The 25451-nt window shown below is 47.3% G+C and overlaps 2 protein-coding genes across 10 annotated transcripts in view; both read left to right on the top strand.

The window, feature by feature from the left end:
* The first annotated feature begins 2238 nt into the window (after positions 1-2238).
* On the top strand, positions 2239-5452 carry TNFRSF17 (TNF receptor superfamily member 17). Its single transcript, XM_042921904.1, has 3 exons — positions 2239-2533; positions 2890-3021; positions 4838-5452. Exons 1-3 carry the CDS (start codon positions 2416-2418, stop codon positions 5116-5118), a joined length of 531 nt encoding a protein of 176 aa, XP_042777838.1. The 5' UTR covers positions 2239-2415; the 3' UTR covers positions 5119-5452.
* A 4042-nt stretch (positions 5453-9494) lies between these two features.
* Positions 9495-25451, top strand: part of SNX29 (sorting nexin 29) — a 500159-nt gene continuing 484202 nt past the window's right edge. For all 9 annotated transcript variants that reach the window (XR_006198016.1, XM_042923016.1, XM_042923018.1 and 6 more), the window contains exon 1: positions 9495-9550. Coding sequence is in view for 8 of the 9 variants with exons in the window: in XM_042923016.1 (XP_042778950.1) it covers positions 9544-9550 (7 nt within the window). In the remaining variant the exon portion in view is untranslated. The remainder of the gene's footprint in view (positions 9551-25451) is intronic.

The raw sequence follows: 25451 nt of genomic DNA, 5'->3' as shown, positions 1-25451 counted from the left end.
GCATCGCCCACACTGACTGCTTCCCTTTCTCCCCACTCGTTGAAGACTTACCATATGACTTCTGCCCATGGATATCCTCAGAGGACACTGGTGACCTCGTGCCTTGGTGTGTCAGCTCCGGCTTTTCTGTAGGATTTGACCTCACTGCCTGTCCCGTTCTGAAAGTCTCCTTGCTTGGCTCCTACGGCGGATGATCTTTGTCCTCCTAGCTTCTCTGTGTGTGCTGTTCCTGTGACCTTTGTCTGCCTTATTGTCTGGCGGGAGCTGGATGGAATGGAACCTTCTGGGTCAGTCCTTGGCCCACCCAGGCAGTCACATGTGTTTACCTCACTGCCTGGACCCCACAGGAATATGGGGTTTTGATCAGTATCTGAATTCATGCTCTCTTTTAGGCTCCAACCCTTCATTAAAAAAAACAAAAAAACAAAAAAACGGGTTGTTCTTAATTCCTGCATTTTATGTTATTATCGCTCTTTTATTTATTTTAATTTTTTTAATGTTTATTTATTTTTTTTATTATTTAAAATTTTTTTTTCAACGTTTTTTATTTATTTTTGGGACAGAGAGAGACAGAGCATGAACGGGGGAGGGGCAGAGAGAGAGGGAGACACAGAATTGGAAACAGGCTCCAGGCTCCGAGCCGTCAGCCCAGAGCCCGACGCGGGGCTCGAACTCACGGACCGTGAGATCGTGACCTGGCTGAAGTCGGACGCTTAACCGACTGCGCCACCCAGGCGCCCCAATGTTTATTTATTTTTGAGAGAAAGAGAGAGACAGAGTGCGAGACGGGGAGGGGCAGAGAGAGAGGGAAACACAGAATCTGAAGCGGGCACCAGGCTCCGAGCTGTCAGTGCAGAGCCCGATGCGGGGCTCGAACTCAAGAACTGTGAGATCACGACCTGAGCCGAAGTCGGACGCTTAACCGACTGAGCCACCCAGGTGCCCCTATTATCACTATTTTAATATTTATTATGTACCATTTAAAAAAATAGGAAAAGGTGTCAAGAATAACAAAGAAGAAGGGTACCTGGGTGGCTCAGTCGGTTAAGCATCTGACTCTTGGTTTCAGCTCAGGTCATGATCTCACGGTTTCGTGGGTTTGAGCTCCACATGGGGTGTGGGGGGGGGGGTGCACTTCGCTGGCCGCTTGGAGCCTGCCTGGGATTCTCTCCCTTGTTCCTTCTCTCTCTGCCCCTTCCCCACTCGCTCTGTCTCTGTCTCTCTCAAAATAAACACATTAAAAAAAAAAGAATAACAAATAATACAACAAAAGAATACCACAGCAGATATCAATGTATCCACCACTCGGCTTAATAAAAATGTGAGTCTCTTTTGTATCCTCCCTGTACCCCAGAGATAATTACTGTACTGGATCTGGAGTTTGTCATTTTCTTGCATTTTAATCGAGTCCTGAATTTCTGGCTGACCTCTCCGGATATCTCTCCATGGGTATCCTACTCAGTATGGCTAAAAGCAAATGCAAATGCATTTAGATTAAGAGGAAAATGCGCCCTATCTATGATCGATCTTCAGAAACCCTTCCAGAAAGATTTATATCAGCGATCAATCCAACGACATGGCAGCAGGCCTGTTTGCAACCTCTCTGGTACATCAACGCGTTGACTCTTTCTGGATGCTGGGACTGTGGATAACTTTTCTGTCTGCTCATTTGCATTTCCTAAGTTTTCGACAGCGTTGTGTGGGCTACGTTACCGCTACCCCTCTCGTTACTCCTGATACCCCAAACTTTTCTTCCCCTCAACCCTCTTCCCAACTTCGCTTTTAGCCTAGACGTCCCTGTTTCTGTTGGAATTCTGGAATTCTTCATGGGTCGGAAATGTGGTAGCCGAGCTTGACTCCCCTTTCCCTTTTTCACAGGTCATCAGCTTTTACTCCGCTCCGTGGTTGAGTGGATTTCTATTCCCCCCACCCCGCCGTTAGATTTTAAGTTCTTAAGGGGCACAGACCTCATCTCATCTATCTCCCTGGGGCCGATCACACAGCACAGCTCTTCAACAGATGGGCCCAAAACGGTTTTCAAACCTTTCTGCCTGACGCCTCAGGCTTGCCTGCGTCTTGCAACTGTCACCTGGCTTATTTATAGACATTTCCTCTATAAATAAGCAGTTTCTGTTTCAGGTCTGGTTTGTCCTTGGTGTTTCCACTCTACCTCTCACCCCACCCCTAGGTCTCAAACTTAGAAACCGGAATTGGAGCTGGTATTCAAATCCTTCAGCACAGTACGGGGAGATAGCCCCCGCAAGAACTAAGTCATCGTGGTGAAGTTCTTTTTCACCCTCGACACCCTAGCTGCTGTCGTTAACGTTTGCTGCGGACTCCTTGACGAGATTTTACTTGTCCTTCCATGCTGTTCGTTCTGAGGTTTGCTTCTTTCTTTTTGCGATCCAGTTCCGGATGGCTCAGCCGTGCTTCCAAAATGAATATTTTGACAAGTTGCTTAACGTTTGCAAACCTTGTCACCTTCGATGTCTTAATACCCCTCCCTCACCATGTCAGCGATATTGCAGCGCAAGTAAGTAGTTCCGCTTAAACAATTAATTCATTCGTGTCAAGGAGTTTCTCTACGTCGGCTCTTTACTCAAAGAATAAACGTTACAGGAAAGATGGTGAGATCTTCTGAATCAAAAAGTACAAGGAAACAAGGCGAGCGTTTAACTGCCAAGCGGAGCCAAGTAATTATTCAGAAGCGAACTCAGTTTTATTCGGCACCGTTAGCAACAGAGGTTTTACCGACTCTTCTAATTAAGTGTTATTTAGAATCTACAAATGCGTGCTGATGAATTAGGGGGATTGGACGACAGATCACCTTTGCTTGATGTGGATATCCCGTTGTCAGTTCATTATCTCTCTGATATTGTTTTAATGCAGTGAAAGGAACAAATACAATTCTCTGGACCTGTCTGGGCCTGAGCTTGACAGTTTCTTTGACGGTTTTCGTGTTGATGTTCTTGCTAAGGAAGATGAGCTCTGAACCATCAAAGGACGCATTTAAAAACACAGGTTGGTTTGATGGTCCCTCTTTGAAGTCTATTTCCAAGAGCTGGCTATTGTGAATTTCACTTCCTCCTTTTTTCATGTTGAGTATTTCATTTGGTTAGAGTCCTTTTGAGTGTGTTAGAGGACAGTTATGTTAAACGAACTTTTGGCGTTTTCGGTGTTTGTATCTTCTTTGGAGGTACCCTACAATGTCAGCCTTCCCCCACATTCTTCCCTTGGTAATTACTCTTTTGAAGTACTAAGGTTTTCTTGGCAAACATCCAGCTCTTTGGCCAAAGTTCGCACCTTGACTGGATGTGCAGAAACTGCTAGCCAGGTTGACGACCATCAGGAAAAATGTATTTGGCAAGATCCCTGGCCATATTTTTAATACAAATGTTAAGTGCTATTTGCTTGGGTGAACATTTTGCTGCCCAAACGATGCTAGAAATGAATAATAACCAGTTGTCCTTAGATTGTTTGAGGAGTCATTTCAAAGATTATTATCTTTATTAGGCGGTAGAGAAGCGGCCTCAGAGAAATGAATGCTCTACTTAAGGGCTTTTTAAGAAAAAAATATTTCTGTAGCACCTTTGTCTGTGATCTGATCCCCAAACACTTTGCAGCCATTGGCTTATTTGCTTATGCACTTATTTTCCATCCATAATCTGTAAAGCACTCACCTCATTTGCTTCCTAGTGCAGTGAAGAGAGTTGGATGGCTGTTTTACATAATTTATTCATTTTTTATTTTCCCCCCTCCCCCCCTTCCCGCCGGGGTCTGAGAGACAGGTGGGGAGTGACTTTAAGTAGAACATTTTGGGAGATGGAGTTATTCTGTGGCAGCTTGGAGAAGTAGTGAAACTTGCCTTCACAGGCATATAAATGGGGACATAATAGAAACTCCTACCTTACGTGATCATGAAAGATTCATGATAAAAAAATTTGATATGCTACCAAGTGCTCTGTAAGAGAAGCATCTTTACTTTGAATTCTGAAGTGTGGCCCAAAGGCTGGGTTTGGTGTGCTAGAACATATGGTAATTTGTCACCTTGCATGTGTCAAGTGGGGCCTCAATGCCTCCAAGGGCCAAGTGGGTACCCAGTGAATGCAGTGGGCCAGGTGGAGACTTCAGCCGTGGATGCCCTTCTGAAGGAGACTGGTGCTCTTGACTCTGGCCATTTGTTTCCGTGGAGGAATGTTAGCTCCAAGTTGCCACGTTTTATTGTTGTTGTTGTTTTAAAGAGACCAATCACCTAGATTTGCATGTGACACCTCTGGAATTTTTTAAACTCTTTTAGAAATTATTTATTTATTAAAAACGGTTTTAATGTTTACTTATTGTTGGGGGGGAGGAAGAGAGAGAGGCGGGGAGTGGGGGAGAGAGAGAGGCGGGGAGAGAGAGGACATGAGCGGGGGAGGGGCAGAGAGAGAGAGGGAGACAGAGAATCAGAAGCAGGCTCCAGGCTCTAAGCTGTCAGCACAGAGCCCGACGCGGGGCTCGAACCCACAAACCGTAAGATCATAGCCTGAGCCGAATTTGGACACTCAACCGACTCAGCCATCTGGCACCCCCCTTGTAAAAAACATCTCTTGATTTCTAAACGTGGGCCACCAGAACATGTAAGCAAACACTTGAAAACACTGTGTGGCCTAAACAGACTCTGTCTCCAAACCCACTGTGGCCCGTCGGTTCGTGACTTCTGGTGCAAACATACTCACTTGTTTTGCAGACCTGTCTGCATTGCTTTGAGCCCTAATGTGTGTTGCTGAGACTGTCGTGACCCACCTGTCAACCACCTGGGGAGTTCAGGTTAACGGTTCTGTTTCCGCATCACCAGGATCGGCTCTCCGGAACGAGGCAGAGGCTGACCAACACGAGAGCCGTGAGAGCAGGACTGGAACGAAAGTACTCCTCTCGAGGGGCCTGGAGTACACAGTCGAAGAATGTACCTGTGAAGACTGTGTCAAGAACAAATCCAAGGTCGATTCTGACCATTCCTTTCCGCTCCCGGCTATGGAGGAAGGTGCAACCATTCTCGTCACCACGAAAACAAATGACTACTGCAATAGCCTGGTAGCTAGCATCACAGAGATGGAAAGATCCATTTTTACCAGATAATTGACCATGTCGCCTGGTATCGAGCTGCTTTGAGCATCTTTTGTCAGAAGGCAGAAGGGCGACGTATCCCATCTCTTTAGGATGATTGTATGTGTCGGTTGCCGATAGAGCTTTTTTGGTCCTGTAATTCCAGCAAATCGTTATGTTGGCTATACTTCCCTACTTCATTGTTGGGAGCCTAACTGCGTAAATTTCCTTGGTTTCATGATTAAATTCTTGACTCACTGAAAAAAAGCCCTGCAGTGTGTAAATCGTATAGTCACACATTTCTCTGGTAGCCACCTTCTCTCCTAGACCTGCACGCATACATTTAAGGCCAGATTGGAATTTTCTCTTTATTATTAAAGGGAAGCAAGGTTGTTCTATGTACTCCTGTAGGTAGGAGGAGCCTAGAGTCAACCACAGTAATTCAGTGCGCGAGGCAGGAGTGCAAGGTTCCTGACCTTGTAAGCTTCCAGCTTAATGGAGACATCAGGCATTATTATAATTGTATAAATAAATGTGGAACTGCAAACTGTGACAAAGGTATAGTAGGTATCACTTTCAGAACCCGAATGCAGGTAGTAATAATTATAACTAAAATCTAGCCTAATGTGTCAGGAATGTTCTATATGCTTTACCTGTACTAACTCATTTAATGCACACAGCAAATCACAAAGTATGTGGATGATTATTATCTCCACGTCATAGATGATGGCAAAAACGTTTTACAGATGTTAAGTCAGAACAACTTAACATAACCAGTAAATGGCAGAGCCAGGATTTAAACCCAGGCATCCCGATCTTTTTCTCTTTTCTCTTCACATCAGTTTAAGTCCATTCGAATTCCCCGAAATCTTTTTGGGCTACAATTTTAGTCATTACTGGGGAGCATTCCTCTCCTGGGGTTGTATAAAGGTCCTGGGGTGCTATGGAAAGGTTATGCAACAGGTGATGCCTTCTGGTAATGTTGACTTTGAATTTTTTTTTAACGTTTATTTATTTTTGAGACAGGGAGAGACAGAGCATGAACGGGGGAGGGTCAGAGAGAGAGGGAGACACAGAATCTGAAACAGGCTCCAGGCTCTGAGCAGTCAGCACAGAGCCCGACGCGGGGCTCAAACTCACATACCGCGAGATCGTGACCTGAGCTGAAGTCGGATGCTTAACCGACTGAGCCAAAGTAATGTTGACTTTGATCATTAAGATGCTCACTGGTACACTGAGCATAGATCTCTTGGGGCATTGTGACTTGTGTCAGGTTTGGGATATGGGCTTCCATTTGGGGCCCATAATGGTTCCATTCTAGGCTCTTGAGGGCTACGGGAGACAATACAGTACAGTGGTTAAGGCATTGGCTCTCGGAGCCAGACTGCCTGGGTTTGAATCCTGGCTCTGTTGCTAGAAGTTATAAATGTTGGGTGACTGTGAGAAAGTGACTTACACACTTATGCCTCAGTTTCCCCATCTGTAAAATGGGAATAATAGTATCTCCTTATAAGATTGTCTTAAGGATTGAATGAAAACACACTGACACACCCAGTTGTATACACACGTGTACATATATTTTTTCCATGAAAGTTACCTGGTTCATAATATTTTGAGTCAGTTATGCTGCTGTAATGATTAGTCCCTTTGAGTTGTAGTATCTCTGAGAGCAGGCATACGTTCCCGTTTAATATACAGAACAGGGCTCCTAGCTTCTCACAGACCCTTTTCCTTCTCCCCTCCCCCCCAGTACAATCTCTTCAGCAAGTAGTTTTTCAAGTCCAAGAAGAGTTGTAGACTTTAAGCTTTTGATTCTTGGTCTTTGAGGACCGGGCTAAAATCTCGGAAAAGAGGAATCACAGTATTTAAAGGGGGTGAGTGGAGGCAGAACACAAAAAGCACAGACTGCAACGTCAATGACTTACCCTGTGTCAAGTGCCAAGAAGAAAAGGCACAGAGTGCTACGAGGGGGTCTAACAAGTTAGGCTCACAACAGCTCCATGAAGCAGGTGTGCCTTGCCTTACTGAAGGTTCCAGAGGCAGGTGGACCTAATTAGGGGTGGGGGTGTGCAGGGGGTAGATCTAGACACACAGACTCTTCAGAATAACAAGTTTATTTTCGGGGAGAGAGAGAGAGAGAATGAGAGAGAGGGAGAAGAGAGAGAGAATCCCAAGCAGGGAGCCCGGCACAGGGCTCAATCTCACAAATCATGTGACAGTGCCCTGAGCCGAAATCAAGTTGGATGCTTCACCGACTCAGCCACCCAGGTGCCCTTCTTTTTCCTTTAAATTTTTATTTAAATTCCAGGTAGTTAACATACAGTGCAATATTGGTATCAGGAGTAGAATTCAGTGATTCATCACTTACAAACAACTCAGTGCTCATCATACGTGCCCTCCATAATACCCAGCCCCCACCCACTTCTCTCCCATCAACCCTCAGTTTGTTCTCTATCCTTAACAGTCTCCTATGGCTTATTTCCCTCTCTCCTCTTGTCTGGTGTTTTTTTTTTTTTTTTTTTAAGTATTTTCATCTTTACGTTCTCTCAGTCCCTACACATAGCCGTATTTTGCATGTTTGTAATCTGGCATACAGACTAATTTGCGTGGGCTTTTCCTTACTTAATGTATTATCATTGGCTTTTCTCTGGGTTTCCGACTTTATAATTAGCATTTTCAACTACTCCAAGAGATTTCTTGTGAAGTGGGCCATGATCTGCTTAGCTCTTCTGTAGCTGGGCTTCGGTGCTTTTCCCTCTTCCGCTATCATATTATTACTTTTTTAAGTTTATTTGTTTATTTTTGAGAGAGACAGAGTGTGAACAGGGGAAGGAGGGAGGGAGGGAGGGAGAAAGAGAGGGAGAGAGAGAGAATGAATCCCAAGCAGGCTCTGCAATGTCAGTGCAGATCCCGATACGGGGCTCGAACTTATGCAACTGTGAGATCATGACCTGATCTGAAACCAAGAGTCGGATGCTTACCGGACTGAGCCACCCAGGTGTCCCCCACTATCATAAATAATGCTGCCCGACAACCTTCTCCAAAGAGCCCTTGACCTCTGTTGAACCCAAAAGATCAATTCCCAGGGGCCAGAGGTTTTGTGTTGAGAGGCAGTGTAGTAGGAAGACCAGCCGGCTGTGCATCACACAGAACTGGGCTGGAATTCTGGCTCCATTTCCCTGTGGGGTCTGGTCCCTCAATTCAGGGTTCTTAACTGTGGGTCAAGATTTATCAGTGGATCAATCAACGGTCTCAGCATGAAAGAAAGAAAGAAAGAGAAAGAAAGAAAGAAAGAAAGAGAAAGAAAGAAAGAAAAAGAAAGAAAGAAAGAAAAACAGGAGAGAATACACTACCTACAGAACTGTTAAAACGTCTCCTTTAACCACGCATGCGTGTACTGGGTTGTGATGTAAAATACATTTTGTTACTCCCAGTTGAGGGCAGGACAAAGAGGAAAAATGCCCTTTTAACCTTTCTGGGTCCTTTCTCCCCAATCTGTAAAATGGGCAGTAACCTGGGCTTTATATTATGCGCACGTGTTGGCACATCATTCATACGCCTTCATCTCCAGTGCCACCACCGTAGCCCCAGGCATATTATTTCTCGCTGGGCAACTGACTGAAATGGCTCCCTAACCAGCTGCCTTCTTTCCAGGCTGCCCCACTAAAATTCATTCTCAATCCAGGAAGAGCGATCGTCTTAGCACCTAATTCAGATCGTGTCACTCTTCTGCTTCAATTCTTGCAATCCTTCTAGTTCCCTTACCTACGTAAGAGCTACACAGAACACAGAAGAGTCCAGGCCCCTCAGCACGGCCCTCAAGGCCCTCCACCCAGTTCTCCTATCTCCTCTCTTTGAACACTCTCTTCTCACTCACCCTCTGGCTCCAGTCAACCCGTCAAGTCAGGGCCTTGGCGTTTGCCGTTCCTTCTGGAACATTTTTCCTGCGCCATCTTCCCCGGCCGTCTCCCAGCCATCATCCCGGTCTGGGCTCAAAGGTCGTCTCCTTAGAGGCGCGCTCCAGAACGGTCCGCCTCCCCCGTTCCCACGCTTTGGCCCATTCCCCTTTTTTATTTCCCTTCTCAGCTCCTATTACTCTCTGGAAAGGTGTTGGCCCATTGCTCGTGGCCTGGTCACGGTCTCCCAACGGGGCTGTGGGCCCAGGAGAGAAGCGTCCGGTTCCGGCCCGCCGCGGTCGGGCACGCCCCGTTGCTCTCGCACCACCGCGTGGCCCTGTAGGCGCCTCCGACCCGCCCGGGCCCCCGCCGCCCCACAGCCCCGCCGGCTCCCCTGTTTACCTTCCGGGTCAGTGGGCGGGTCCGCGGCGGCGGTGCTCCACTTCCGGGGCGGGGCGGGCGGGCGGGGCGGCGCGCTGTCTCCCGGCCTGTCTGGAGCCCGGCGGCGGCAGTGGCGGCAGCGGCGGCAGCGCGGCGCAGGCACCGGCCCGGGAGCAGCACCATGAGCGGTGAGTGGCGGCCTCGCCGCTGTCACCCGGCCGGGCCGCCCCGGCTCCCGCCGCTCCAGCTGCACATTCCGGCCCCCGAGCCCCCGCGTCCCGCCCGCCCGCCGGCCGACCCCTGTCCCGTCGCTCGCAGACCCCTGTGTACGCCCGGGGGCTGGACCCTGGTCACCTGCACTTCTCTGGCGACCCGAGCCCAGGCACTCCCAGCCCCCAGCCTCCCGTCCACCACTTAGCCCGCTCCCGGACACCTGTCTCCAGACCTCCAGTCTCTCCCAGCGCTCCGACCCCCGTGCCCAGTCACCACTCTCCCCGTCCTCAGTCCCCCGGGTCTCAGTCCCTCCTAACTCCTGGACGCCCCCAGTCCCAGCTTCAGCTCCAGGGCCCTCTGCTCCCTCATCATTCCCGCTTCCCAGGCCCCGTGTGTGCGGTCCCTCCAGTCTCCAGGCAGGCAGGGAGGGTGTCGTCTCCAGACACTCTTAGCTTGCTGGCCCCTGAGCCCCGAGCCCCCGTGGTGTCGGTCCCCAGAGGACTGTGAGTGCTCCAGCCTCTTTGTCTTCCCCGCGCCTCCCATTCCCTTGCGCCCTGTGCCCCGGTGCTTTGCTGTCCCAGTCCCCAGTGGTTCCCAGTTACTCGCTCAGTTTCCCTACTGACCCTTGCTTCTTACATTTTGGTTATTATTATTATTATTATTTGTTTCATACTCCCGCCCCTTTCACTTCTTTTCCTACCTCCTTTGAGGTCTCCTTGGCCCTGTCCTGCACCCCCTTCCCTTCTGGTTCCACACCGAACCCATCTGGGGACCAACGCGTCGCAGGTCCCAGCCCACCCCCCTCCCGCCCGCAGGGAGGGGTGTGGTTTTGGTGGGGAGGCCGGGAGTGGGAGGGAGGTGGGTGTGGACAGCTCGTCCTCGGTGTTTCTGAAGTTTAGTCCCTAGACTTGGACGCGTGTTCTCAGCCCTTCTCTGAAGCGGTCTGTCGGTGTTTTGGTGCTAAGTCATTCCTGGGTGGTGGTGGACGTTCAGAGTGACTCCGGGAAGCCTCTCAGCCCGCCCTGACTGGGATCTGCATTTTCTTAGGAGGATCCGCCTACCCTCTCCCTGCCTGTTTTCCTTTGAACTGTGGGATTGCCTCTGAAGTGTCCCCCCCCCCCCCCCCCCCCGCCCGTAGCCCTAGCCTTTCACCCAGGCATTTCTAGAGTTTGGGGGGTGGGGGCAAAGAGGTGAGGATGTGTGTCTCTTAGTTTTTAACCTTCGAGTTATCTCCATGGGTCACTTTTTTTTTTTTTTTTTTTTTTTTTTTTTTTTTTTTTAACAAGACATGCGCCTTTTGTTTTGCCTTTCAGAGCAAGATGTGTGAAATTGTTGGTCCTGGTGAGGGAGCTGGGAAGGGGGTTTCCTGGGAGATAGACCGCTTCTGTTGTCAGAGCAAATAATTTTTGGCCTAATTAAAGTTTCTGGCCCCTGAATGTTAGTGATCCTGCAGCAAAGATGTGATGAGCTGGTTTCCACCCAGGAGATAATACACCCTGGTGTAAGTGCGGGCCCTGGATGGAGCTAGACAGCCTGAGTTCAAATCCTGACTCTGCTATAAAAAGCTGTGTGATTTGACCATTCTGGAAGTCCCAGCAAAATGGGGGTAGATAATAGTACCTGTCACCTAGTCGTGTTGCGATGACTAAAGAACTCTACCGGGTTATTGGTACTGTGCTTCGTGTGGTGTGTAGATGGGAACTTAGTGTGGTTGTTGTGGAGGTAAGGACCCAGCCGAGGTTCAGGTGGGGTGATTTTCTGACCCAGCTCTGAGACAAGGGCTGGGGCTAAGTACGCCTTGAAAACCTCTTGCTTTTAATATAACCAAGGAGACTGTGCGTCAAATTCTGGACCATTCTCCGGCCTTGATCCCAGGTGCCAGTGAAATTGACAAGCCAAGGGAACTTGATCAATGTAGCCGTCAAAAGCCAACTTAATACCAAAGATAAGGACGTTTTAAAATTTATTAAAAAAAAAATCATTTCAAAAGGAAACCAACAGATGGCTTTTTAAGGAAGAAGTGTTCAGGATGGATGACAGCCTTCTTTTGGAAAGATTGTAGTTGAGGCAGAAAAAATGGTTGCTGAGGGTAGAAGGGAAGTCCGAGGTATTTTCAATTTTTTTCTTTCCCCTAGTTTTATTGGCAAATAATTGACATACATCACTGTAAGTTTAGGGCGAGCAGCGTGATTGCCATTTATCGTGAAATGATTACCTTGATGGGTTCAGCTAACATCCATCTTCTTTGGATACAATAAGAAAATAAGGACATTTTTCTCTTTGCGATTAGAGCTCTTAGGATTTCCTGTCTTAGCTCTTTTCCTAGATATCGTACAGCTGTGTTGACATGTTGTACTTGACATCTCTAATGCTTACATATCTTATAACCGGACTTCTGTAACTTTTGACCCCCGTTCTCCAATTACCCCTTCACGTTTCTTTTTTTTTTATTTTTTAATTTTTTTTAATGTTTATTTTTGAGAGAGAGAGGGAGAGACAGAGCACGAGCGGGGGAGAGACAAAGCGAGACACAATCCGAAGGAGGCTCCAGGCTCTGAGCTGTCAGCACAGAGCCCAATGCGGGGCTTGAACCCATGAACTGTGAGATGGTGACCTGAGCCAAAGTAGGTCCCTTAACCAACTGAGCCACCCAGGTGCCCTGCCCCCCTTCACGTTTCTTGAGAATACAGTTAAAACAAGGTTTTCTCACCCTTGGGGTTGATGATTGGGCACCATAAAATAATGTTGCATGGAAGTATGTCTTCTCTTCCCTCTGTCCTTTTTTTTTTTTTTAATAGGAAATTTCAAACATCTCTAACGTGGAGAGAATAGTCTAATGAGCACTTACCATCTCATGATCACTTCCCCTTTGTACCTATCTATTTCTTACTTCTGTCCCCAGTTTATTTTGAAGCAAATCCCAGACACTGACCGGATCCTTTCATCTGTTAATATTTTAATGTGTATCTCTAACATATTGGGACTCTTTTAAAAAAAAATATATATAGCTCAATTTCATTATCATACCTGTAAGAAATTAGGAGTAATTCATTAACAGCAGATATTCAAGATTCAAATTTCCATGATTGCCTTATAATTTTAGAGTTTTTTTTTTTTTTTTTTTTTAAGACTCAGGATCTAAACAAGGTTTAAACAATGCAGATTGTTGTGTTTTTTAAGTCTTCAAATCTCTCTCTCTCTTTTTTAGTTTAATTGCTGTCTTTTTAGTGTTTGGTATATTCACAGAGTTGTGCCTGCATCAGCATAATCGGATTTAGAACATTTTCATCAGTCCAGAAAGAAACGCTGTACCTCTTAACTGTGGTTCCTCATTCTCCCTCCCCTTAGCCCCAAGCAACCACTCATCTACTCTACCTGTGGATTTACCTATTGCCAACATTTCATATAGATTGAGTCATACAATATGTAGCCTTTTGTGTCTGGCTGTTTTCACTAAAAGTATCCTTCTAAACTTTGCCATAGTGTAGCATGCAACTCAGGTTCATTCCATTTTGTGTTTGAATAACGTCTCATTGTTCTCTGTTTTGTTTAGCCAGTCTTCAGCTGATGGACATTTGACTTGTTTCCACTTTTTGGCCCCTTTAGGAATAATGCTGCTGTGAACATTCATGTACAAGTTTTTGTGTGAGCATATCTTCATTTCTCTCGGGTCGATATCTAAGAGTAGAATTGCTGGCCCTGTCTGAGGAACGGTCAGACAGTTTTCCAAAGCGGCTGCACCATTTTCCATTCCCACTAGCGCTGCATGAAGGTTCTGGTCTCTTCACACCTTTGCCAACAGCCTTTTGATTATAGCCATTCTGAGTGGGTGTGAAGCGGTGCCTTTTTGTGGTTTTGATTTGCATTTCCCTAATGATCAGTGATGTTGAGCATATTTTCATGAGCTTATTGGCTGTTTGTATCTTCTTTCGAGAAATGTCTGCTCAGATTCCTTTGTCCATTTTTAAATTGGGTTTGTTTTTTTTTTTTTTTAAATGTTTATTTATTTTTGAGACAGAGCGAGACAGAGCATGAACAGGGGAGGGGCAGAGAGAGAGGGAGATACAGAATCTGAAGCCGGCTCCAGGCTCTGAGCCCTCAGCACAGAGCCCGATGCGGGGCTCGAACTCACAGACGGTGAGATCATGACCTGAGCCGAAGTCGGACGCCTAACCGACAGAGCCACCCAGGCGCCCCTAAATTGGGTTGTTTTTATTGTTGACCCGTAAGAATTCTGTATAGTTTCTGGGTACAAGTCCCTTAGATGTATTATTTATAAAAATGTCTCCCATTTTGTGTGTGTGTGTGTTTGTGTTTTAACTTTCTTGATATTGTCCTTTGAAGCAAAAAAATCTTTTTTTTAGGGGTGCCTGGGTGGCTCAGTCGGTTAAGCATCTGACTTTAGCTCAGGTCACGATCTCACAGTTGGTGAGTTCAAGCCCCGTGTTGGGCTCTGTGCTGACAGTTCACAGCCTGGACCTTGCTTTGGATTCTGTGTCTGCATCTCTCTCTGCCCCTCCCCTACTCCTGCTCTGTCTCTCTCTGTCTCTCTCTCTCTCTCTCTCAAAAATAAATAAACATTAAAATTTTTTTTTATCTTTTTTTTTTTTTTAAACTAATAGGTTGCCCTTTCATCCGTCTGTTTTTACCCCTTGCAATTTTTGATGAAGGAAATAGTTCATGTCTTTGTGGGATTTTGCTGATTGCATCCTTTTGGTGTGGTTTGACATGTTTCTCACTCTCTTGTGTTTCCTGTAAATTGGCAATTAGAGTCTTCTGTATTTTGTAGTTGAAAACGTTTGAGTCAGAGGTCACCTGGTTTCAAGGCCAAATGCATTAAGTGCAAATAACCAGGAAGTGGAATGCCTAGGTAATGCATACACAAGATAAATGGGTGTCGTGAGGCCGAACAACCCTGATGACCATTAACAGGGTAGATGAGACATATATGTGGTATGGTCACATGATGGAAAACCTCAAAGATGTTAAAAGGAATAAAATGGATTTATACATACCACTGTGGCTGTATCTCAACATTAACTTTCTCTAAAAAGAAGCAGAGTGCAGAAATATACTAAAATATATACCTTGATGCACATTAAACCATGTATATGAAACAATGTTTGTGGATTCGTATATGTGTGTAGAGGTAACATAGCCAGTAGGAAGGATGCCTGCTACCTGTGGGTGGTTGTCGGAGGTTAATAGCTGGTCATGATTTATTTGTTTCTCTTTAAAGAATCCAGTAGGTAGGAATACTTACTTGATGACCCGCCTGTGCGAGCTAAGGAGTTATGATTGCCAGATAATTCTTCTGCTCTTATTTAGAAAGTACAACTTGAAGGACCAGAAAGTCATGATTCTCAAGCTTTTTTTTTTTTTGTAAGACTGTTTGAAGGACCTTGATGCTCATTTCCATCAGTAATTAGTCTGTCAAGGATCTTTAAGTTAGTGAAGACACTAAAAACCCCGTTTCAAGGGTGGGGAAAGCTAAACCTAGAGAGGTCACATATGTCCGAGTTTGGGGCTTAGTGGGTCATTTGCTGCTGTTTCTTGCCTGATGTTTATGTACATTTTGGCAGCTTTATCTTGTTTTTCTGGAATGTTGAGGCTCATGGTTTTCTCTTTGGCATTGACTGGGTTATTTTCAGCAGTAGCTTGTGTTTGGGATGAAGAATCAGCTGAAGCGAGTGAATGGAAAAAAAGAATGTGTGTGGTTTTCATTCAAAGAAAAAGTGATGATATCAACTTTTTTCCCCTCTAATGAAGGCATTGGGTTGATCTGTTATGGCAGATTGCAAGAAGTAAGTGTTCTACCGTCAGCAAATATTTGACCACGTCCTGTGCTAGTAAGTGGCAATGGACTAAAACCCATTGACATCGCCTCTCCTGCTTCCTTGTTGTAACCAATAGGAAATCAAGTTCTTGGAGCTCTTAAAATATGGGAACTAAAATCTAAGAACCTGTGGCCTTCTCTGAATTCTGGCAAATGTAAACATGATTCTAGATAAAGGATAAAGCGCCTTCCATCCCGGTGCCATCTTGTCTCAGTGGGGGGGAAAAGTGGTTCTCGAGAGAGAAAGAAATTTTAATGTTATGTGGAAAACACAGATATGTATGCAGTACGTAAACAGATATACAATGTATTTGCGGTATTGAAATTTCATGGAGGGGTGATTAAAAAAATGTCTGAGCGAGATCTGAAGGGGGAAGGTAATGAATAAAGGGTTGAGAAACACTGATAAGAGCTGAAGTAATTTTACCACTACTGTAGAAATTTGCATTTTGCTTTACCCTTAACATTTTTGGGTAAAGCTTTGCCACATTGCTACATGATCTTTGTATTGATCACTTTTATAGGCTTCATAATCCATCAGTCCATCTACCTGCTTGTAGTATAATTTTTTAAAAACATGTTTTTTTAAATTTATTTTTGAGAGAGAGAGAGAGCGTGAACAGGGGAAAGGCAGAGAGAGAGAGAGAGAGAGAGAGAGAGAGAGAGAGAGAGACACAGAATCTGAAGCAGGCTCCAGGCTCTGAGCTGTCAGTATCTGAAGCAGGCTCCAGGCTCTGAGCTGTCAGTGCAGGGCCGGACGCCGGACTTGAACTCACAAACTGCGAGATCATGACCTGAGCTGAAGTCGGCTGCTCAACTGACCAAGCCATCCAGGTGCCCCACATGTAGCGTAATTTTTAAACCATAATATTTGATTCTACTTTTGGAAACTTAGCTTATTTTCCTTTTTCTTTCTTTTTTTGGTTCTTATTATAAATAATGACGCAGTGAACGTTTTTGTTCAAGGCAGTTTTCTTTCCTTTTGATTGATCTGTCCTTAGGATGATTTCCCTGAAGTAGCTGTAACATGGCAATGTGGATAGTTCTTGATTGCTCCTGCTTTCGAAGTGGTTGCAGTAGCTTGAAATGCTGCTGGAAGGCGTGAGGGCTCGAGTGGCCACAGAGCCTGGCCGGAAATTCAGGGTTCAACATTTCAGCAGACATTTACCGAATGACAGTTTGATGCTTCATCCGTCACTTAGCAGAGGGCTGCACTGTTGGTGTCTGTAGAAGCACATGGAATGAATGGGCTAAAAGGTTTTGTGGGAGTAACGGACGTGTCAGCCAGGACTCCTCAGTTGCCTGTGGCAGAAGTTGATCTGGGAAAAGTTGGAGTTTAAAACATCTTGCAATGGAGAGGTCTAGGGATAGGACTGTCCTCAGGCCCAGTTGCATTCTGGTGCTGAGAGCATCATCAGGACGACCTTTCTGTCCGTTTCGAAACTCCACTTTCCTCTTGGTTGGCTTCTCCTCCAGCAGCCTCTGTCTACCCCATGGAGGCAAGATGCCTGCCCGCAGCTCTCGGGTCACAGCCTACCGTGTAGCAACACCCAAGCAGAGGGTGGGCCTCTTTCCCAGTTGCTCCCACAGAAGTCTTGGGGCTGACTCACAGCAGTCTGGCAGGCTATGTGGTCATCCTGGAACCCATCACTGTGGCTCTTGTTGGCCGGGTCTGGGTCGCACGCCCAGTCCAGAGCCCGAGGGTGGCATCTGACTGCTTGTTGTCTGGATAGAGGAGGGACTGACGGGAGAGGGCTGTGAGGAAGGTGGGTTGTGGGCAGAGACCTGAGGGAGGGGAAGGGTTGCTCCTGAGTTTTGCTCCTGAGCAGCTGAAGGGGGGGTAAGCCTTGCCTCTCACTGAGGTGGGGAGGGTGGCGGAACATCAGTTTGGGGCGTGGGCGGTAGCAGTTGGAAGCCTTAGGGGGAGTGGGGACTCTTCCTGGGCCTTGACTTCTGCTTGCCTGTCTGGGAGCCCTCCAGGGGTCTGGCTCTGGTGCTTTCTCTGTAGTCCCTGCAGCGCCCTGCTGGGCTGTGCTCCCTCCAGGCTTTACTTGGAGGGAACCGTGTCCATCGCATTTTATTTTTCCTTGCCTGTCTGCATGTTTTAGGATCTGCTCTTTTCTCCCTCACCTTAAAAAATAAATACATAAAAAATAAAAAAGCAAAAAACCCCAAATGACTTTAAAGATGATTGTGAATTCATGGAATATCCCTATAGACATACCTTCCAAGAACATTAGGATATGTAGATTTTTAGTTATTGCACTTCTGTCTCTGCTCAGTGCATATGCATTTTACATAATTGCCTTGAGTCTACATCTGAATTAGTGTTTCCACTTACATTATAGCATTAATCCATGTGTCTTCCTGTCACCGTTATTTAAAAAGGCTGCATAACGTTCCACCAAATGGATGTACCATTGTAGGAAAAGAGAGTAAATTCCATTTATGATGTTCAAGGATAGAATTGGCAAGCGTTTTCTGTAAAGACCCAGATAATAAATATTTTCTGCTTTGTGGGCCATCTGGTCTCCATCCCAACTACTCATCCCTGTTGGAGTATAAAAGCAGCAGAGGCAATCAATAAACGAAAGGATGTGGCTGTGTTCCAATAAAACTTTATTTAGAAGAACAGGCAGCAGCTGGATTTGGTGTTTGCTGACCCCCATTCCAGAATACCCCGGGGAGGAGTCTGAGTGCCCCTGATGTTGTGGTTGGGCTGTTACTGTGGCCTCGTGGGATAAAGTTGGGACTCAGTCCTGGATTGAACTCCCTGTGGAAGGACGTGAGCATGTTCTGGAACTTCTCTGACTCTTAATTCCCTCATCAGAAGATGCAGGTTAAAGCAAGCGATGGACCCGTAGTTCCTTAGTATTTGGAGCATAGAGGAACTGGTGAAATAGTCACTTCTTCCTTTTCTCATTTCCCCTCTTCCTCCTCTTTAGCTTAGTTTCCAGGGTGTCAGGAAGGTATTTGGATGTTTTGTTAACTTTGTGTGTGGACTTCCCCCTTGCTTTTCAGAACCTACTGCCGCGATACATTGTTGGCAGTGAGTGCTGTGTGTGCCTGCTTCCCCACACTTTACCGGCAGTGGAGAATTGCATCCTCGGTGTTCCTTGGTGAATTGAGTAGTTATATAATGGCAACATGTGGCAGCTAATTTGGTAGGTTTATAATTTGCATTTCTCCAGCCATGAGGGAAGATTCATTTTCCCTTCAGAGTGCTTGCACAGTGCCATTATAGTGTTTTTTTTGTAAGCAGAGATTGGCAAACTGTGCCGGGCACCTGTGTTAACGTTAATAAAGTTTTATTGGAACACAAGCACATCCGTTCATTGACTCTCGATAACAACTGCTTTCGCTGTCCGGTGGCAGAATTGAGTGGCCGTGACAGAGAGACCTTATGGCTTGCAAAGCCTAAAATATTCACCATCTGTTCTTTATGGAAGATGTTTGCTGAGCCCTGCTCTAGAGTGAATTCTTTGCCTGTTGATGAATATGCTGTTGACTTAGTCTTTGGTCTTAGACATCACAAGGCCGCTTGGATGGCCTGAGGCCATCTCTCTGCCTTGAAGCAGAGCCTGCCCCTTTCCATTGTGTGGTGACGGACACTCTGTCCTTTTGTCCTGGCCCAGCTGTGCCACTTTACCCCACAGTACAGGGAACTAGCGCCTGGACTTTGGGGAAGAATGGAGTCTATTTTATCCCTTCGTGCGCAAACGCTGAGCAGACACAACGGCTGCTTCACTCCACCCGTTACCCCCGCGTGGGGCTGCTGCCGTGTCCTGGCTCGCTGTGTCTTCTCCATTTAAAGCAGCCACTTGGGGAGCCACAGAACCTAACCCCAGAGCCCTGACTCGACCACTGTTGAGCTCCTTCCATGAGTGGGGGCGTATTGACGCTGGCTCACCCCCTGAGTGAGAAGGCTCACAGTCAAGCATAGGGTCAGGAGATTTCTGATTCCCATAATCCTTTCTGTGGTGGCGATTATACCAGGGGTGTGGTGTGGCTGGAGGGTCGTGGGGACGCCCTGTAGAGAGCAGTGAATTGTGCCGGGGCAGGGAGGTTTCTCACAGAAGGTGACAGTTGAGCTGGCCACTGGGAGGTTGGTTTGTCTTTAGTGGCCCTTTGTGGAGTCCCTTTGCCTGCATGCAAGCTGGGCTGCCCGAGGTTAGCCTGGTCTTGTGGAGGCTGGAAGGCCTGGGTGTTGGGGTCCAGCATTGGGGCATTCTTCCTGGGACAAGGGATCGATGTCTCCAAAGCTCCGTTCCTTTATCCGTTAGGAAGGGGTCACCAGCGCACATCTCGTGGGTGGATATAAAGGTTTAATGTGTATCTCAGAACAGAAGATTTGTAGCAGATCTGGGCCCTAGGCGTGTTGTGTTTGGTTCAGGCAGAGTTGGCTGAAACACTGCTGTAAAATTAGGTGCCAACTGATTGACGTGAAGATCTGAGTTTCTGTCTCCTTTGAAAAAGCACAAGATGGGGCAACTGCATGTTGGTGTTGCTGTGCGGTGCTGTCCGCTGGAGCCCAGTAGCAGCTGCCGTCTCTCCAGAGGCACCTCCGTCCCTTCCTGTCCCTCTTTTCTGCCCTCCCTGCCCACTGCACTCATTTCCATTCTGCGCCTGACCTTGGAGGCATGGGGGTTGGGAGGGAAGATCTGATCTTGGGCTTGTACATGCCTCTCTGGCCTGTACGAGGCCGCCCTTTGTGCCCATTCTCTCTTGCTTCTGCTTTGGAATGGTGGTGGGTTTTTGGGCATCGTGGAAACTAAACAAACAACGGCACTAAACTCTCCACTGGGCTGAGAGCGCCAAGCATCCTGTATGCCTGCAAACATGAGCAAGCCGGCCTTGCAGCGGTGGCCACGCGTTGGTGGTGTACCTGTCCCTTGCCAGGCTCTGATGTGGGCCGTTGGTTATAGGGTGAGGGAATATTAAGGTGTGGGTCTGGTCTGTAGTCTTCCGGAAATCCCTAACGTGTAACCGTCTTACTGCTTACTGAATAGCCATAACGGCTAGAAACACAGTGTTGTGTTAATTTTTAAAACCTCCATCTGATTAATTCTGCTAGGGCAGTGGTAGGCAAACTATGGCCCGTAGGGCAAATCCAGCCCAAGGCCTGTTCTTGTAAACAGCTATGCTCGTTCAGTAATGTATTATCTATGGCTGCTTTTGAGATGTCAGAGCAGAGTTGAGGAGTTGGGACCACATGACCCACAAAGCCTAAAATGTTTACTGTCTGGCTCTTGACGGAAAAAGTTTGCTGACCTCTGTCCTGGGGCACATTAAAGGTGCAGGTTTATTCAGTGAAAACCAGAAACACAAATCATCTGAGACAGCCTATCACATGCTTAGGACTTGATAGAAACTCAGTGTTAATTGCACTTAACATGCACTTAACTTCATGGGTTGCATGAACAACTCATATAATATCATTGAGTGTATCGTGTGTTTGTTGTATAAGATCACTCAGTCATTTGCTGCCACCTGTGCCGCTGTGTAGGTAATCGGTGCAGGGTGAAGGCCATGGGAACAGAAGGGCCAGGGCCACAGCCTAGAGCAGCAGTCACAGCAGGGCTGGCTCTCCCGTGAAGGAAGAGCTGTGCTGGCAGCTGGAAGTGTGTGCAGGCATGGGCGTGGCTTTTGGTAAACTTGCGGGGAGATATTCTGACATCCTCGCATGCTGTGAGAATTGCACAGATGAGGGGCGCCCGGGGGGCTCAGTCGGTTAAGCATCCGGCTCTCGGTTTCCGCTCAGGTGAGGATCTCACAGTTTTGTGGGTTCAAGCCCCACGTCAGGTTGTGCGCTGAATGTGGAGCCTGCTTGGGATTCTCTTTCCCTCTCTCTCTCTGCTCCTCCCCTACTGTCTCTCTCAAAATAAATAAATAAACTTTACAACAAAAGAATTGCACAGATGAGAAGAAAAAACTGACTTGGTGGGGCAGTTGCTGGATATGTCCTTGAGCAGATGAGAGGAGAGAGGAGTCAGAGGACAAGTGGAGGTTTCAGTTATTTAGCCTCTCAGAGCCTCAGTTTCTTCATCTCTGAAGTGGGATAATCACATGTACTTTCAGGAAGAATTTCCTAATTGCAGCATTGCTGACAGGCCAGATAACTCTGCCGTGGGGCCGTCCTGTGTGCTGTCGGAGGTTTAACAGCATCCCTGGCCTCCACCTGCCCCGTGCCCCCTCCGACTTGTGCCGACAATATCTGCAGACATTGCCCAATGTCCCGTGGTGAAGGCAAAATCACCCTGGTTGAGAGCCACGTATCTCCACCCACCCTTCGTAGGGCCTCTCGTAACCAAACCTCTCAGAACTTGCTTTATTGGACTGTGCCTGTTCCCCATTATTAGGCTGATGATGCAGAAGTGAAGGACCTCTTAGCATCAGACCCCCTCAGTGGAACCAGAAATATGGAAGAGAAGTGAGGCGGGGGCTGGGTGCTGCTATCTGGAGTCCTTTTGCCCTCCTGCCCCCCCCCCCCCAACAATTATTAAACCAACCATTTCAAAGTGAACAATTCACTGGCATTTACTACATTAATGGTGTCGTGTAACCAGCATCTCTGTCTAGTTCCAAAAGATTTTCATCACCCCAAAGGAGACCCCGGACTCATTAAGCACTTGTGTTCTGTCTGTGTGGATTGACCTATTCTAGTTCTTTCCATCTTTTAAAGCACAGCTCAAGTTCCTACTTTTTCAGTAAGCCTCCCTGGGCCCTGGCAGAATGGCAGTGTATCATGGTACAGGGAGCACTAGTCCGGGAGTCAGGCAGACCAGGGGCTTAGCCTCTGTTGCACCACTGATTTTGCCACGTGACCTTGGGCAGAATTCCTGGCATGCAGCGGGCACCCAAAGAACATTGCTCTTTTCTTCCCGTCCAAGTACCTGTTCAGTGCATTGCAAGGATTAGCCTTCAACCAGAGAAATACGTGGCGTGACTTTACGTCTGCCGCTGCATGGAGAGCCAGGGAAATACTACTGTTTGAGTGTGTACGTGGCCTTGATCAAATGACCTACCTCCTCTGAGAGTGGCACCTTTATTTAACCTTGACCTCCAGGGTCCTTGCAAGGATTAGAGCAGGAATGTACATAGAGTGCCTGGTACATCTTGATTGTTTTCCCCTCCCTAGAGTCCATGGGCCCTTTATCTCTTTCATCCCCCTCGGGGCAGTGAGCACAGAGGCCTGGATTGCGTAGCTTCCCCGTGCTTCAGAGAGAAAGCAGCCAGTTGAAAGCATTTCTTAGAGCCAGATGTCTGACACCCCTGGGGGGTATAGGGCTGTCAACAACAATAATAATAGCTAACATGTAACAAGTGATTGGTATAGACTAGGCACTGTTTTAGGTGCAAGGTGGATGCTTATTTATTTAATAGATCTAGGAGGTGCAGAGAGGATAAGTAACTTACCTATGGTCACATAGCCAGTGGTAAGGAATCTGGGCTATCCCATTCTTTTTCTTTTCTTCCTTTTTTTTTTTTTTTAATGTTTATTTATTTCGGAGAGTGAGACTGAGTGCAAGCAGGGGAGGGGTAGAGAGGGAGATACAGAATCAGAAGCAGGCTCCAGGCTCTGAGCTGTCAGCACAGAGCCTAACGTGGGGCACGAACCCACGAACTGAGAGATCATGACCTGAGCTGAAGTCTTAACCCAGGGAGTTACTGAGGCGCCCCTGGGCTTTCTTAACCCCTGCTCTTTCTCCCTAGGAAGTAACTGAAGGCTGGAGGTTTGTGGTAGAAATTGATTTAGGATCCTCAGGATTCTAAACATTAAAAACAACAAAGATACACATACACATGTCATATCTGTGTTAGAGCCTCAGGGGATCACTGCATTTCTCCGACAGTTTTGTGGCCCCCTGGGGGTATTCCCTGGGGTACCTTTCCATTTTCTATTTGCATTTTGATAGTGATCTACCAAGAAATTCAAAAGAAGCCTGTTTGGGCCCTTCTGGTCAAGGGTGTGGACTGAGGGCTGCCCGAGGGCTGCCCTTGGAAAAGGCAGAGAGCAGGAAGGCTGGGGCTTGCTTCCCAGAGAATCACGGAGAAATCCTTGCTGAGTCGGCAGTGGGGCTGTGACTGCAGGTTTGTTACAAGGCTTGAAAGCCAGCAAGATTTAGCAGACGGCCGAGCCAGGAGCTAGTGGACTTGAAACCAAATCTCTCCTTGAGTACTTCCCATGAGACCAGCCTTGGGTGCTCCCCACTGAGCCTCAGGGCTCCGGTGAATGGAGCCACTTTATCTGTGTCAGGGGTTGAATGTCCATCCCTTAATGGCACCCCCCCCCCCCCGCCCTTCTTCACTGGGGGGAGGCAGGAAGGACCCTGGTGGCATAGATTCTTCTGCCTGTCTTGTCTCCACCAGGGCCCCATGTTCCAGACTGCAGAGCTAGGAGAACATGATCTCATGCAGAAACCAGTGCCCAGAGAAGGGAAGTGAGTGTCCCCGTCACGTGGCCAGCAAGCAGCCCTATGGAGATAACTCATGATGCCTTGTGACTTTCTGCTGGTGCTCCTTCCACTGCTCCTCAGGGCCGTGGCCTCCCGGGCACCCCCTGCAGAGACTGCATGCCCCCAAGGCCGCCTGGGCTCCCTTTGCCCTACGACACTCCTTTTTCTGAGTCCGCAGTTAGGGCCAGGGTGGCCACAGGTGCCTCTTCTGAGGTCAGGATGGTGTCACACAAGTGCACTTCTTACCCGCAGAGGGATTACAGCCAGGAAGGGTGAATGGAGGGCTGAGGCCCGCACAACCTCAGATCGGTCCTCCGTAGTGAACAGGCCTTTTATCGCACCACAAAGAGAGGCTTTGCAAGGTAGGGCAGAGGAGGCTGCTGACATCTCATCTAGGAAAAGCAGTGGCTCAAGACACTGTAGAAAAGATATCGGATCATCATGCCTGTCAGGAAGCATAGGCTGTGACGTCCTTGCTGTTCAGGTGTGGGTCAGGAACCAGCGGCCTCAGCATCACCGGGAGCTCGTGAGAAATACCAAATTCCAGGCCCCATCCAGAACTGCTGAATCAGAACCTGTCTTTGAACAAGACCCCAGGAGGTTTGTGTGAATCCAAAAACTTGAGAATCACTGTACTAAAAATGACCAGTAGCAAGATGATGGAGATTTTTATTTTCTTGGCACATTTTTTTCTCCTGATTTGTTTTTTACTGTGGTAAAATACACATAACAAAATTCACCATCATAACCACTTCTTTTTAAATTTCTTTTTCCACGTTTATTTATTTTTGAGACAGAGAGAGACAGAGCATGAGTGGGGGAGGGTCGGAGAGAGAGGGAGACACAGAATCTGAAACAGAATCTGACACAGAATCTGAGCTGCCAGCACAGAGCCCGTTGTGGGGCTCGAACTCACAGACCACGAGATCATGACCTGAGCCGAAGTTGGACACTTAACCGACTGAGCCACCCAGGCGCCCCTTTTTAATATTTATTTTTGAAAGAGAGAGCGTGCGCACGTGCACATGCATGAGTGAGGGAGGGGCAGAGAGAGGGAGACGCAGAACCCGAAGCAGGCTCCAGGCTCTGAGCTGCCAGCACAGAGCCTGATGCGGGGCTCCAACCCATGACCTGCGGGATCATGACCTGTGCTGAATTTGGACGCTCAACCGACTGAGCCACCCAGGCACCCTGCAGTATTTATCTTTTTGGGGACTTAGCATAATGTCCTCGAGATTCATCCATCTAGCAGATTGCAGAATTTCCTTCCTTTTTGCAACTGAATAATAATGCATTGTGTAGATAGGCCACATTTTGCTTATCCCTTTATCTGTCGATCGACACTTGGGCTGTTTCACATTTCAGCCACTGTGAGTGATGCTGCTGTGAACATGGGTGTACAAGTATCTCTTCGAGACCCTGCTTTCAATTCTTTTGGGTGTCTATCCAGATGTGGAATAGATGGGTCATATGCTAATTCTATCACATAAATTACTTTTATGATAAAAGAAAATGGCAAGGGCATTTCAGGGTGGAAAGCCTTGTCGAGTTTCCAGCTGGCACTGCCCAAGGCCAGGTAGCGTT

Source organism: Panthera leo, chromosome E3, assembly GCF_018350215.1.
Source record: "Panthera leo isolate Ple1 chromosome E3, P.leo_Ple1_pat1.1, whole genome shotgun sequence".
Classification (NCBI taxonomy): domain Eukaryota; kingdom Metazoa; phylum Chordata; class Mammalia; order Carnivora; family Felidae; genus Panthera; species Panthera leo.
The sequence above is the reverse complement of the archived record's forward strand: the minus strand, read 5'-3'. Positions and strand labels throughout refer to the sequence as shown.

What these genes read in the sequence shown, in the direction of transcription:
- TNFRSF17 (XM_042921904.1), top strand. Translation starts at nt 2,416, where the DNA reads ATGGCTCAGCCGTGCTTCCAAAATGAATATTTTGACAAGTTGCTTAAC. An exon ending in TCAGCGATATTGCAGCGCAA is followed by an intron (nt 2,534 to 2,889) that starts GTAAGTAGTTCC and finishes GTTTTAATGCAG; the next exon opens with TGAAAGGAACAAATACAATT. An exon ending in GGACGCATTTAAAAACACAG is followed by an intron (nt 3,022 to 4,837) that starts GTTGGTTTGATG and finishes CCGCATCACCAG; the next exon opens with GATCGGCTCTCCGGAACGAG.